Raw genomic sequence first — 14572 nt, forward strand, 5'->3', positions numbered from 1 at the left:
CAATGTGGATACTGTGTAAATATTTTTATGTCGTACTAAAAGACTACGTTTTATGGGACTTAACCAGCTGGAACTCTTTCTTCATGTTCTCATCCAGCTGGAACTCTTTCTTCCTGTTCTCCAAAAATAGTTTAACATCTATTACAAGTTTATAGCTAACACTAAACCGCCAATAATCCAGCATGGTACAAAAGTAGACCCGGGTGAGATTATTAGGAACACTGTATAGTAAAGATGCAGAGACCCGTCCATCCAATGTCTTGAAATATGGTGGCGCTATATAGACGACGTCTAAATATCAACTCTTATAACTGGATTATCACACATGTTACCATTATGAAGCTGTCATCGACATAGCGGTGCCATTTGTAGAATTTATCACCCATACCAGTCCTCATCTCTAATGGGGCTCCTGACCCACATTTAGATATATCAACAGCTGCCGCCACATGGTTTCGTACTAGATGTATATACACTGTTCTATACTCTGATATCAAGTTGTGCCCGGGGTCTCGATCTTTCTTGGGGTGAGGATCAGTCGGGCGCATGTATGGAGGTGCAAGGCAAGCGCAGTATAGTGTCGTTTGCACTAGAGAACCCAACAGTCATCCACAAGGTTATGGTAACCGTGACAAGAAGGCATATAGCCTGGAAAAGTGTTGGTACCTAGTATCCCTATACCCCCCCCCCCCCCTTGCCCGCGGTATAGGCGGCTGACCCCCATCTTTCTATATCCAGCACACTGCGTCACCGGTGATGTCTGTAACCCTTTAGAATCGCCTGAGCTGCAGGAATAATCCTGGAGATGGTTTTCATTGACAATAAAAATCCAATTGGTAGCGTCACGCATTCGGGGGGAAAAAGGTCAGACGCTTCCAGGAGACGACCCACAGAGACGGCGGCGACCTCTGACCTCTGTGCAGCTGATGGACTGCAGTGCTGGAGGGGGGGAGGGAGGGGGGACAAGATCTTCAGCCAGATAAAACTTGACAGGAAACTCTAAGGAAACAGGTCATTAACGCTGAGCGAATGCCAGGGCCTGGCGCAGCAAGCCGCCATCTTGACTGCAAAAAAATGGTGTTGTATTATGTTAATAGGACTGCAGGCTCCATTCTACATGGCAGTGTTTCCTAACTAGCTTGCAAAACTACAACTCCCAGTATGCCCGGACAGCCAACGGCTGTCCGGGCACGCTGGGAGTTGTAGTTTTGCAACAGCTGGAGACACACAGGTTGGGAAACACTGCTCTATGGGCTATTTTCCTCATCTCTAATATGCGCCTCTCGCCATCTCTCCGTATTTTAATGGCGACCGAATCCAATTTTCCCTCCTCTCTCCCCGCGACCTACAAATGTCACTAATCCTAGATCAGCAGTCGGTGGCGGTTCCTCCCGCGGCGCAGCTTCCTTCCTTCTCCATCTATAAACATTTACCAGTCTTGCGGCGATTTCAGACGTTTCGGTCCGGAGCTGATTTATGTGATATAAAATTTCTCATTTAACCCCGGAGAGCTCAGCCGATATAAATGAGGTCCTCAGGGGGAGAGAAGAAGCGCGGAGCAGATCTCCAGAGCTTTCACTGATAAACTTCGGGGAGAGAATGGAAAGGCTCAGTAACTCATCATGCCCGAGCCGTCAGCCGGACGCCGCCGCCGCAAAGCGATCAATAAAGCGACATCAGCCTCTTCTTACCACAATGGCTGATGACATTACACATAGATACGGATTGGCTCGTCCTGGTCTCATCGATAGGCGCAAGCTCATCTATCTTAAAAGAGTACCGAACTGCAAATCACAGCCAAACACGAGACTACACTCCTCTTAAAAGGGTACTCCGGAGGCAAAAAAAAATTTCACATCTACTGGTGCCCAAAAGTTCTTTCCAGTCTGACCACAGTGCTCTCTGCTGACACCTCTGTCCATGTCAGGAACTGTCCAGAGCAGGAGCAAATCTCCATAGCAAACCTCTCATGTAGTTATTGACATAGACAGAGGTGGCAGCAGAGAGAACAGCAGTCAGACTGGAAAGAACTACACAACTTCCTCTGGAGCATACAGCAGCTGAAAAGTACTGGAAGGATTATGATTTTTATATAGAAGTAATTTACAAATCTGTATAAGGCTGCATTCACACCACGTTTTTTGCAACACAGTTCCCGAATAAGGCTGGGTTCCCATTACGTTTTCCCCCATACGGGAGCGCATGCGGCAGGGGGAAGCTAAAACCTTGCGCTCCCGTATGCCTTTCTATGTGCTCCCGTATGTAATTCATTTCAATGAGCCGACCGCAGTAAAACGTTCGGTCCGGTCGGTTCATTTTTGCCCCATATGCGCTTTTACAACCGGACCTAAAACCGTGGTCGACCACGGTTTTAGGTGCAGGGAAAAAGCGCATACGGGGGAAAAATGAGCCGACCGGACCGAACGTTTTACTGCGGTCGGCTCATTGAAATGAATTACATACGGGAGCGCATAGAAAGGCATACAGGAGCGCAAGGTTTTAGCTTCCCCCTGCCGCATGTGCTCCCGTATGGGGGAAAACGTAATGGGAACCCAGCCTAAGTTTTCAATGTGAAAACCATACGGAACCGTATTGAAAACCGTATGCGTTGACTCTCCATTGAAAACCGTATGCCAAATGATGCTTCTGGTTGCATTCGTTTTGTGTCTTGTATGGCTTTTCCCGTTTTTTTCCCCGTACCCAAAACCGTAACCTACCATGGTTTTTGGTCCAGGTGAAAAACCGTATTAAACCATATACGTACAGAACCGTACAGAACAATATGTGCGTACGTTCCATCCGGTTTTCACTATACGATTTTTTACTTTCCACTGTTTTTTTTCTTAGAATTTCAATCAAACTAGAGAAACTTTATTCATAATGGAGTGAAAAGTTAAAAACGTATATGTTTTTTTCTTAAAAAATGTATGCAACCGGACATCATTCTTCAAACCATATACGTTTTTTAACCATATAAAAGTTAAAAATTTGTACACACGTTTTGATACAGTTTAGTCCGGTTTTGAGCAATCCGTTTTTCCATCAAAAACCTGATACGGGAACTGTATTGCAAAAACGTGGTGTGAATGCAGCCTAACTATGCCATCTCCGGAGTACCCCATTAAAGGTCCCTTCTTTGCCATCAGTTCAAAGTCGGGTTTGCACACATCATATCTGCGGCGCGGCGATTTCCGTAGCGTTATTCTCAGAGGATGTTCGCCTTTAAAATCTTCAATGCAAATCTTAAGTCCACAATGAGAAATCTGCCGCATCATGAGTTACCCTGAGGCTATGTTCACACTAAGGGGGTGTAGGGGTGGTAAGGTAACTTATCAAGAACAAGAGGGCGGTTGTCCCAGTTGCTGCACAAAATTTATACGCTTAGCGCAAGTCACTTCATAAATTTGCGCAAATGACAGGAAGCCGCATGGATAGTGCATAAATAAATAAATAAATAAATAAAAGGGAAATGCTCACTCCTTCCTAAGCCAGCTCTTCACTGGAATACATTTGTGCCAAAATCTGTACAAAAATAATTTAGGTGCAAGTGATAAATTCAGAGTACCATCCAGTGCATCCAAGCCAGCGCAGACAACATAAAAATAGTACAAAATTTGATGATAATCAACACAATAAAAAAAAAAAAACACTGCGCACGCAATTTTGCAGGAGCATTCCAGTTCAAGTAGTGCAGTGAAAGATAACTTATCCCCCATCCAAAGAATAAGATATCCCACCTATGGGATACATGCAGGGGGTGTCGGGGTCGGCGTGCCGGTGAAATAATCAAACCCATGTCTCTGCCCTCACTCCTCCCCGCTCTGCCCTCACTCCTCCCCGCTCTGCCCTCGCTCCTCCCCACTCTGCCCTCACTCCTCCCCGCTCTGCCCTCGCTCCTCCCCGCTCTGCCCTCGCTCCTCCCCACTCTGCCCTCGCTCCTCCCCACTCTGCCCTCGCTCCTCCCCACTCTGCCCTCGCTCCTCCCCACTCTGCCCTCGCTCCTCCCCACTCTGCCCTCGCTCCTCCCCACTCTGCCCTCGCTCCTCCCCACTCTGCCCTCGCTCCTCCCCACTCTGCCCTCGCTCCTCCCCACTCTGCCCTCGCTCCTCCCCACTCTGCCCTCGCTCCTCCCCACTCTGCCCTCGCTCCTCCCCGCTCTGCCCTGGCTCCTCCCCGCTCTGCCCTCGCTCCTCCCCGCTCTGCCCTCGCTCCTCCCCGTTCTGCCGTCGGCTCCTCCCCGCTGTAGCTTCGGCAAACTTCGGAAAGGGGCGGTCCGATTTTTTCACGGGTTTGAATTTTTCACCTCACACCGGGGTTGGCACGCCCCCTTTCAGCTGACTGCCGTGGCCCCATTCAGGAGATCGCGGGGGGGTCGCAGCAATCTATAACGTATCCCTTATCCTTTGGATAGGGGATAAGTTATCTTTCACTGCACTACTTCTCTAATAAAATTTTTTTCTTCATGTAAACCAGTTGTACATGGGATGGAACTGCTGTGTAGAAATTAAGAAGTTCTTCAGGGAAACAAATCGGCAACCGAATTGTACGAATCTGGTGCAGATTTTCTATTATGAAACCCGTTGCGCATGTGCTAGGTGTGACCTACCCGAAAAGGGAAATCGTCGTCAGTATCACCCGCACTAACCTGCTAATCCGTTATGTTCTGTACTGTATCCCATTGCAGATTTAACCTGCGCAAATCCACATAACAAATCTGCAATGTAAATTTACCCTTATAGGGCAGGGTCACACGTGGTGCATCCGCAGCGCATTTCACGATGCAGATGTGCCAATGGCAGCTACAGAAAAACTGCAGAGCGGGCTCCCGGGTAGCTCTGTGTGTCCGCTCGCATCGGCGGATTTCTAAAGTGGGAGCGGACACACAGAGCTACCTGGCCGCAGCTGGGAGCTAATCCTGTAGTCCCTCTCTGACTGCCGCCGGCGCATCCGCAACGTGAAATACACTGCGGATGCGCCCCTTGTGACCCTGCCCATCTAGTACTGTATATATTCCCCACTAACGGTCCACATCGACCGCTCTGACATTGCACATCTAAAATAGCAATATACAATATAATTTAGTATAGTGGTATATCACCTATTATGGCGGTATATATCAATAAATACACAATTCCAGGCTATCTATTAATGGTGTTTCCCAACCAGTGTGCCCCCAGCTGTTGCAAAACTACAACTCCCAGCATGGCGGGAGTTGTAGTTATGCAACAGCTGGAGGCTCGCTGGTTGGGAAACACTGGTTTACAGCCTCTACAATATCTCACTTACTTGCCACTTCCAGAGACGCGTTCCGGCTGACCGATTCCCCCAGGTAGTTCCGGGCCACACAGATATAAATCCCTTCATCGGGTTTACTCCGCCGTCCATGTACAATGCGAAGGAAAAAGAGAGACCCGCTGGGCAGCAGCATGCGGTGGGAGCGAGGATCATCCTTGTCCGTCTCCACCCGCTCGCCATCTTTGTACCACTCGATAATGGGCGTGGGGCGACCCTCCGCCTTGCAGTTCAGCGTTGCAGGTTCACCTTTCGATACAATGTGATCCGATGGGTGCTCCACTATCCTCGGGGGGAAATCCTCCAGGCGAGGCCGGGATCCTGGAACGGGAAAAGTAATCAATACTGTCAATAACGTTACATCATACAGCTACTCTGTCCTAATGTCATCTATTGTAGCAGTGTTTGCCAACCAGGGGGACTCCAGCTGTTGCAAAACTACAACTCCACGCATGCCCGGACAGCCAAAGGCTGTCCGGGCATGCGTGGAGTTGTAGTTTTGCAACAGCTGGGGGCACCATGACTGGAAAACACTATATTGTAGCATAGATATATGTTCATCCCAGAATTACCAACCACATCTGCCGAAAGATTGTTCCAGGCATCTACTACTCTTTTTGTAAACTAAATTATTTCTGACATCGAACAGCGTATCTAATCCTATGTGTGATACTGTCTGCAAAGCTGTGTATCTAATCCTATCGTGTGTGATTATGTGGATACTATTTGCTGAGCTACTATACCTAGTCCTTTCATGTGTCATACTTTCTAATGAGACGCCGAATCTAATCCTAATATGTGTGATACCCATATGCATCTAAGCATATTATGTGTGATACTGTCTGCTGGAGTGGTGTATATTATAATCCTATGACGTGTAATACTGTCAGCTGAACTGCTGTATCTTATTTTAGGATGTTTGATACCGTCTGCCTAATCGTGAATATCTAAGCTTTCTATGTGTGATACTGTCTGCTGAGATGATGTATATAATCCGATGATGTGTGATGCTGTCAGCTGAACTGCTGTATCTAATCAAAGAATCAGTGATACTGCCTAAGTCGTGTATCTAAGCATATTATGAGCGATACTGTCTGCTGAGATGGCATATATAGTCCTATGATGTGTAATACTGTCAGCTGAACTGCTGTATCTAATCACAGTAAGTGTGATATCGCCTGTTAAGTCACGTATCTAAGCTTATTATGTGTAATACTGTCAGCTGAACTGCTGTATCTAATCATAGTAACATGTGTTGACACTGATTAGTGATCACATGATGCGTTCACAGCCGGTCCGGTACCCCTGCATGTTGACGTGCGGGCCGACATCCATTTCATGTTTTATGGGGGTATTGGAAATTTTTTTTATTTTTTATTTTTATTCAACTGGTGCCAGAAAGTTAAACAGATTGGTAAATGACTTATATTAAAAAATCTTAATCCTTCCAGTACTTATCAGCTGCTGAATACTACAGAGGAAATTATTTTCTTTTTGGAACACAGAGCTCTCTGCTGACATCACGAGCACAGTGCTCTCTGCTGACATCTCTGTCCATTTTAAGAACTGTCCAAAGTAGGAGAAAATCCCCATAGCAAACATATGCTGCTCTGGGCAGTTCCTAAAATGGACAGAGATGTCAGCAGAGAGGACTGTGCTCGTGATGTCAGCAGAGAGCTCTGTGTACCAAAAAGAAAAGAATTTCCTCTGTAGTATTTAGCAGCTAATAAGTACTGGAAGGATTAAGATTTTTTTATAGAAGTAATTTACAAATCTGTTTAACTTTCTGATACCAGTTGATTTAAAAAAAAAAAAAAGTTTTCCACCGGAGTACCCCTTTAACAAAGGCCTGCCCGCTCATATGGCTGAATACTCTGGCTGCTATTGAACGCTGTATATTCACTGCGCCTATGGATGATCCGGAGTTGCTATGTTCTGCTGCGCAAACCAACATCCACCCCGTACTTTACCTGGCTCGGATACGCTGGTCTGGTTATAATTCACACTTACACTTAGTGTATATAAGTGAGCACTGTCCTCTGTATTATCGTCATGACTAAGGGCTGACCTCTAGCCCGAAACGCGTCGACGTGTGTGTTTTTATGCACCCGTTGTTTTTGTTATTTGTACCATGTTTTAAGGACCTATTAAAAGTAAATTTTAACTGCCAGGTGCGGGAGCTGGACCACCATTCCTTTCTGCCATGTGGGATACTGTCTGCTAAGTTGTGTATCTAAGCATATTAGCAATACTGTCGGCATAAATAGTCCTATGATGTGTAATACTGTCAGTTGAACTGCTGTATCTAATCACAGCAAGTGTGATATCATCTGTTAAGTCACGTATCTAAGCTTATTGTGGAAGATTTATCAAAACCTGTCCAGGGGAAAGTTGCTGAGTTGCCTATAGCAACCAATCAGATTTCTTTTTTCATTTTTAACAAGGCCTCTGCAAAATGAAAGAAGCGATCTGATTGGTTGCTATGGGCAACTTTCCCCCTGGACAGGTTTTGATAAATCTCCCACATTATGTGTAATATTGTCAGCTGAACTGCTGTATCTAATCATAGCATGTGTGATACTGTCTGCTAAATGGTGTATCTAAGCATATAATGTGTGATACTGTCTGCTAAATGGTGTATCTAAGCATATAATGTGTGATACTGTCTGCTAAATGGTGTATCTAAACATATAATGTGTGATACTGTCTGCTGAGGTGGTGTACATAATCCTATGATGTGTAATACTGTCAGCTGGACTGCTGTATCTAATCATAGCACATGTGATACATCTGCTAAATGGTGTATCTAAGCTTATTATGTGCGATACTGTCTTCGGAAAAGGTGCACATAATCCTATCATGTGGATACTGCCTGCTAAGCGGAGGCATCTAATCGCATCACCTGTGACCTGCGGAGCTACTGTATCTAAGCCTATCATGTTTGATACAATGAATAAAATCCTATCATGTGCGATGATGCCTGATAATCTGCTGTATCTAAATCTATCATGGGTGATACTGTCTGCTGAGATGGTGTATATAATCTGTTGTACCATGTATCCATGTATCTAAGCTTCCATGAAACGTTCTGTTAGATCCTGGGTATCTAAGCTTACCCCACACATTTATTGTAGCATCTACAATGTCCCGCAGCCCATAATGCACTAATGTGCGGGGACGAGGGCGCACGTGACTGCAGCAGCGCAGAGTATTTAAAGAGTCCTCAAACTTGAGCTTTTTTCTTAACCCTTTCAGCGAATCTTTGATGCGGCCTCTAATGAAACGTAATAAAATAAACTCCATACGGAAGGCGGCGGATTATTCCCATCAGTCCCGGCTACAAATGGCATAAGGAACAGAATGCGCTGGGAGGCAGATCCGCTCTTATCTTTAGACGTGCACACTGTAACAGCAAGCCCGCTGCGTACAGATCCGCCATATGCCAGATCATCTCCAAAATGTTGAGTTTACGAGTTCTCCAAAATAAGAGGCGACTTCAAGAAAGGTTCTAATTAGAGATGAGCGAACTTACAGTAAATTCGATTCGTCACGAACTTCTCGGCTCGGCAGTTGATGACTTTTCCTGCATAAATTAGTTCAGCTTTCAGGTGCTCCGGTGGGCTGGAAAAGGTGGATACAGTCCTAGGAGACTCTTTCCTAGGACTGTATCCACCTTTTCCAGCCCACCGGAGCACCTGAAGGCTGAACTAATTTACGCAGGAAAAGGCATCAACTGCCGAGCCGAGAAGTTCGTAATGAATTGAATTTACTGTAAGTTCGCTCATCTCTAGTTCTAATGAAAATCTACAGAGACTGGGTGCGACGATGAGGGAGAATCACACGTCTGCCGCACTCATCATTGTGGAATACCTCTGCTTGCTGTCAGTGAAGGAAACCTTATCACTTAAAGAGCACCTGTCACGATCTTGTTACATTTTATAATCCTCCCAGTTCACTGCCCCCATCATGATAAACCACCCCCGGCCTTTTTTTCTATTATTTTTTAGTTTTCTACCTTGATATTGCTCTGTATTTTCCGCTCAGTCTCAGTCAGATTCACAGACTGGGAAGGGGCGTTCCCCAGCAGGCGTGACATCATCTGAAGCCATACAGGGGAGAACTTCCTCCCTCACTCTGCTACACACAGCCCAGAGCAGTTCAGTGTGAGATGAGCTATGATTGGATAAGGCTGCACACACACACACACACACACCCTCAGCATTTCCTGCTTTTGGACTTCTGCCAGGACAGCAGGAGTCCAAAGTCTGTGCAATACATGGGGGGACAATGTGCTCTGGACAAGTAGGGAGACACCTAGTGGCAGCTTTTTAAAAACACAAATAAAACATAGAAAACTTTTTTTTTAACGAATACCAAAAGCTATACAGAACATACATGTGATACATCTGTGTCAGCCTAGGTCCAAAAAAGTCCAAAAAGTTGCAACAATAAAAATTCTGGGGGAGATTTATCAAAACCCGTCCAGAGGAAAAGTGGCTGAGTTGCCCATAGCAACCAATCAGATCGCTTCTTTCATTTTTAACAAGGCCCCTGCAAAATGAAAGCAGCGATCTGATTGGTTGCTATGGGCAACCCAGCAACTTTTTCTCTGGACAGGTTATGATAAATCTCCCCCTCTCTTTCCATGCAATCCTGAAATCCAGGCTGACACATTGTAACAAACCATCACAAGGACTTTAGAGAGATTTAGAGGATTGACCAGACTGGAAACCATTGTAACAAATTCTCAGCTGTGAGAAAAAATTACGTCAGAACCCAAGACCGTGTTCCCCAACCTACGTGTCTCCCGGCTGTCACTACAACTCCCATCATGCCCTGTCACTACAACTCCCATCATGCCCAGACAAGATTAGGCACATCTGACCACTGCTTCCAAATCTGTTGCAAAACTACAACTCCCATCATGACCTAGACAGGCTGTCAGTACATAGTGCAGCGTTTCCCAACCAGGGTGCCCCCAGCTGTTGCAAAACAACAACTCCCAGCATGCCCGGACAGCCAAATACAAATCAATACACTTCCTTCACATGTGGTTTATTTGGCCTGGGCAGTGCTTTCCAACCAGGGTGCCTCCAGCTGTTGCAAAATTACGTCAGAACCCAAGACCGTGTTCCCCAACCTACGGGTCTCCCGGCTGTCACTACAACTCCCATCATGCCCTGTCACTACAACTCCCATCATGCCCAGACAACATTAGGCACATCTGACCACTGCTTCCAAATCTGTTGCAAAACTACAACTCCCATCATGACCTAGACAGGCTGTCAGTACATAGTGCAGCGTTTCCCAACCAGGGTGCCCCCAGCTGTTGCAAAACAACAACTCCCAGCATGCCCGGACAGCCAAATACAAATCAATACACTTCCTTCACATGTGGTTTATTTGGCCTGGGCAGTGCTTTCCAACCAGGGTGCCTCCAGCTGTTGCAAAACTACAACTCCCAGCATGCCCGGACAGCCAAAGGCTGTCCGGGCATGCTGGGAGTTGTAGTTTTGCATCAGCTGGAGACACACTGTTTGGGGAACACTGGCATAGTGGGTGTTGCAGGCCACTGAATAGGTATCACTAACTTAAGATCTGGATGTGAACAACAAGGGTTTCAGTCAATGACAGCAAGCAGAGATCTTGAAGATAAGGAAGTTAATTATAAACTTTTCATTACGAGAGAATTAAGTATGATTTGATCATATTCTATTTTTGAAACATTTTTTATTAGGCCAAGATTTAGGTTAGTACAGAGGATTGCACTGTACATGGCCCAGTGAGATAATGAGAGTAGTAGTCATAGTACGTGAGAGTAAGGCCAGGTTCAGACTACAGAATTTCCGCCGGAATTTTAGCTTTGAAATTTCCGGCATAAATTCCGCTTACTATAATGCATAGTGTAGTGAATGGTTTTCCGTTCACAAATTCACACTTCGGAATTTGTGAAGCGGAAAATCCGGATGAAAAATCCGCTAGAAAATTTCCGCCTGAAGAAAGGGGTTGCTCTTTCTTCAGGCGGAAATCCTAGCGGAACACATAGCAGTCTATAGGAGACTGCAGTGTCCGCGCGGTCCTAGCGTCGACTAATTCAGTCGGCGCAGGCGGAACTCTGAATCTCCGGGCGGAAATTTTCTGCCCGGAGATTCCGTAGTCTGAAGGCTAGGTTCACACTACGGAATTTCCGCCTGAAATTCCGCTTACTAAAATGTTTAGTGTAGTGAATGGGTTTTCCGTTCACAAATTCACAATTCGGAATTTGTGAGGCGGAATTTTTGAACGGAAAATTCAGCTTGAAAATTTCCGCCTGAAGGAATGGCGTTGCTCATTCTTCAGGCAGAAATACATGCGGAAAACATTGCAGTCTATTGGAGACTGCAGTGTCCGCGTGGTCCTAGTCCTAATTCAGTCGGCGCTGGCCGCACTCCGAATCTCCGGGCGGAAATTTTCTGCCCGGAGATTCCGCAGTCTGAACCTAGCCTAAGGGTGCATTCACACCACGTTTTTGCAGTACAGTTCCCGTATACGTTTTCTATGTGAAAACCGTATGGAACCGTATTGAAAACCGTATGCATTGGCTCTCCATTGAAAACCTTATGCCAAAAGATGCATCAAGTTGTGTCAGTTTTGCATCCTGTACGGTTTTGTCAGTTTTTTTCCCGTACCCAAAACTGTAGTCTACCACGTTTTTGGTCCGGGTGAAAAGCTGTATTAACCGTATACGGTTTTTTTTTTTTTTTTTTTAACATTGGAGTCAATGGGAACCGTACAGAACTGTATGTGCGTACGGTTCCATACGGTTTTTACCATACAGTTTTTGACTTTGCAGGTTTTTTTTCTTGGAATTTCAATTTTAACAAGTGAAACTTTATTCATAATGGAGTGAAAAGTTAAAAACATATGCATTTTTTTTTCTTAAAAAACAGATGCAACCAGACATAATTTTTTAAATCGTATACGTTTTTTAACTGTATACAGGTTAAAATTTGTACACACGTTTTGATACAGTTTAGTCCAGTTTTGAAGAATCAGTTTTTCATCAAAAACCTGATACGGGAACTGTATTGCAAAAAACGTGGTCAATGGGAACCGTACAGAACTGTATGTGTGTACAGTTCCATCCGGTTTTCACCATACGGTTTTTGACTTTGCATGTTTTTTTTTCTTGGAATTTCAATCAAACAAGTGAAACTTTATTCATAATGGAAGGAAAAGTTAAAAACGTATACTTTTTTTTCTTAAAAAACGGATGCAACCGGACATCATTTTTTAAATCGTATACGGTTTTTAACTATATATGGGTTAAAATTTGCACACACGTTTTGATACAGATTTAGTTTGAGGAATTAGTTTTTCGTCAAAAACCTGATACGGGAACTGTACTGCAAAAAACATGGTGTGAATGCAGCCTAATAGTCTTATTCTGCTATGCTGAACCACTTTGTTACCCCACAGAACAGTCATCCCCAATCTATGCTTCTCGGGCCTCTGCAGGACTACAACTCCCATCATGCCCTGACATTCCTTGGTGGATCCCACTGATGCATTCTATTCCCCAACCTGTGGTTCTCCGCTGCCATAGGCTTTCAGGGAATGCTGGGAGCCACAGGTTGGGGTACATTGCCGCCATAAGTCAGGCCCCCGTCTGCAGCCATGACAGTCCTGCAGGGCCCAGCACCTGGGGTCACAGTCAGGCGGCCATGAAGACAGGAGGCAGCTCAGTCATCGGTGAATAGCGGCTGCAGGGCATATGGAACGAGCCCCAGAACATGACCCTTCTCTCCTCATTAGTCGGACACCAAGTCACATTAACATGATGGATTTACCTCAGACACAACCTGAGGCGTCCACACCAACATCTGCACTAGGGGCAGCATGGCGTCCACCTCCTCAGTGAGCAATCCAGGGCCATGAATGTAATGGTGTATCTAAGCCTACCACCTGCTGAGACAGTTTTTCCCAAGCAGGGTGCCTCCAGCTGTTGCAAAACTACAACTTCCAGCATGCCTGGACAGCCTTCGGCTGTCCAGGCATGCTGGGAGTTGTAGTTATGCAACAGCTCGAGGTACCCTGGTTGGGAAACACTGTGCTGAGCTATGTATCCAAGCATCAGCACTAGATACAGTCCAAAGGCAAGGAGTTGCAAGCCCATACCTGGGTCTTTGATAGGCTTTGGCTTGAAGCACATTGCCTTTGGTCAGAACAAATACTGCCCGAGCATGCTGGGAGTTGTAGTTTTGCAACAGCTGGAGGCACACTGGTTGGAAAACACTGAACTAAGCATTGACACTAGATACAGACCAAAGGCAACGCGTTTAAAGCCCATACCTGAGTATTTGTAAGCCAAGTACAGGCTTAAAGCACGATGCCTTTGGTCAGAAAAAATACTGTCCAGGCATGCTGGGAATTGTAGTTCTGCAACAGCTGGAGGTATCCTGGTTGGGATACACTGTGCTGAGCCATGTATCTAAGCATTAGCCTGGTACGGGCTTAAAGAGCGTTGCCTTTGGTCAGAATACATACTGCCCGAGCATGCTGAGAGTTGTAGTTTTGCAACAGCTGGAGGCACACTGGTTGGGAAACACTGTACTAAGCCATGTATCTAAGCACTGGCACTAGATACAGACCAAAGGCAACACGTTTTAAGCCCATTCCTGGGTATTTGTAAGCCTAGTACAGGCTTGAAGCACGTTGAATTTGGTCAGAAAAAATACCGTCGGACATGCTGGGGAATGTAGTTCTGCAACGGCTGGAGGTATCCTGGTGGGGAAACACTATGCTGAGCCATGTATCTAAGCATTGGCACTAAATATAAACCATGCCCCGAGCACAACCAGGTGTGGTAAGGGTTCATTTGTCCTACACCTTGTTATGTCACTTCTCTTTCTCCTTGTCCATATGTATCTAAGCCAAACATGTGTGATACCGTCTACCGAGCCGATGTCTCTAAACTCACCATAAGCCATACTGTCTATGGAGCCATTGTACTACGACCTACCCCTGTCATAGTGTCCGCTGAGCAGCTGTATCTAAGTCTAACAAGTGTGATACTGTCTACTGAGTCGGCGTATCTAGGCCTGTCAGTGTGATACCTTTTTAGAACCGCATAATACTTCATCCCCCATCATGAACTTTTAGTCAATGCCATAAGAACAAAGCTTGGAGGTAACCGGAGACCTGATACAATAGACACCGGATCTCTTGGAGTCTCATTGGGGGGGTGGGGGTCTCATACTGGGTGGGGGCGGGTGATGAGGCGTCCTCCTGTATAATGGTC

General features: G+C 45.7%; 1 protein-coding gene across 4 annotated transcripts in view; it reads right to left on the reverse strand.

Moving 5' to 3' along the window:
* Positions 1 to 14572, reverse strand: part of ROBO3 (roundabout guidance receptor 3) — a 371292-nt gene that overhangs the window by 110429 nt on the left and 246291 nt on the right. For all 4 annotated transcript variants that reach the window (XM_056544121.1, XM_056544122.1, XM_056544123.1 and 1 more), the window contains exon 2: positions 5287 to 5613. In XM_056544121.1, coding sequence (XP_056400096.1) covers positions 5287 to 5613 — 327 coding nt within the window. The remainder of the gene's footprint in view (positions 1 to 5286; positions 5614 to 14572) is intronic.

The sequence above is a fragment of the Hyla sarda genome, chromosome 10, assembly GCF_029499605.1.
Source record: "Hyla sarda isolate aHylSar1 chromosome 10, aHylSar1.hap1, whole genome shotgun sequence".
In the NCBI taxonomy this organism is placed as follows: Eukaryota; Metazoa; Chordata; class Amphibia; order Anura; family Hylidae; genus Hyla; species Hyla sarda.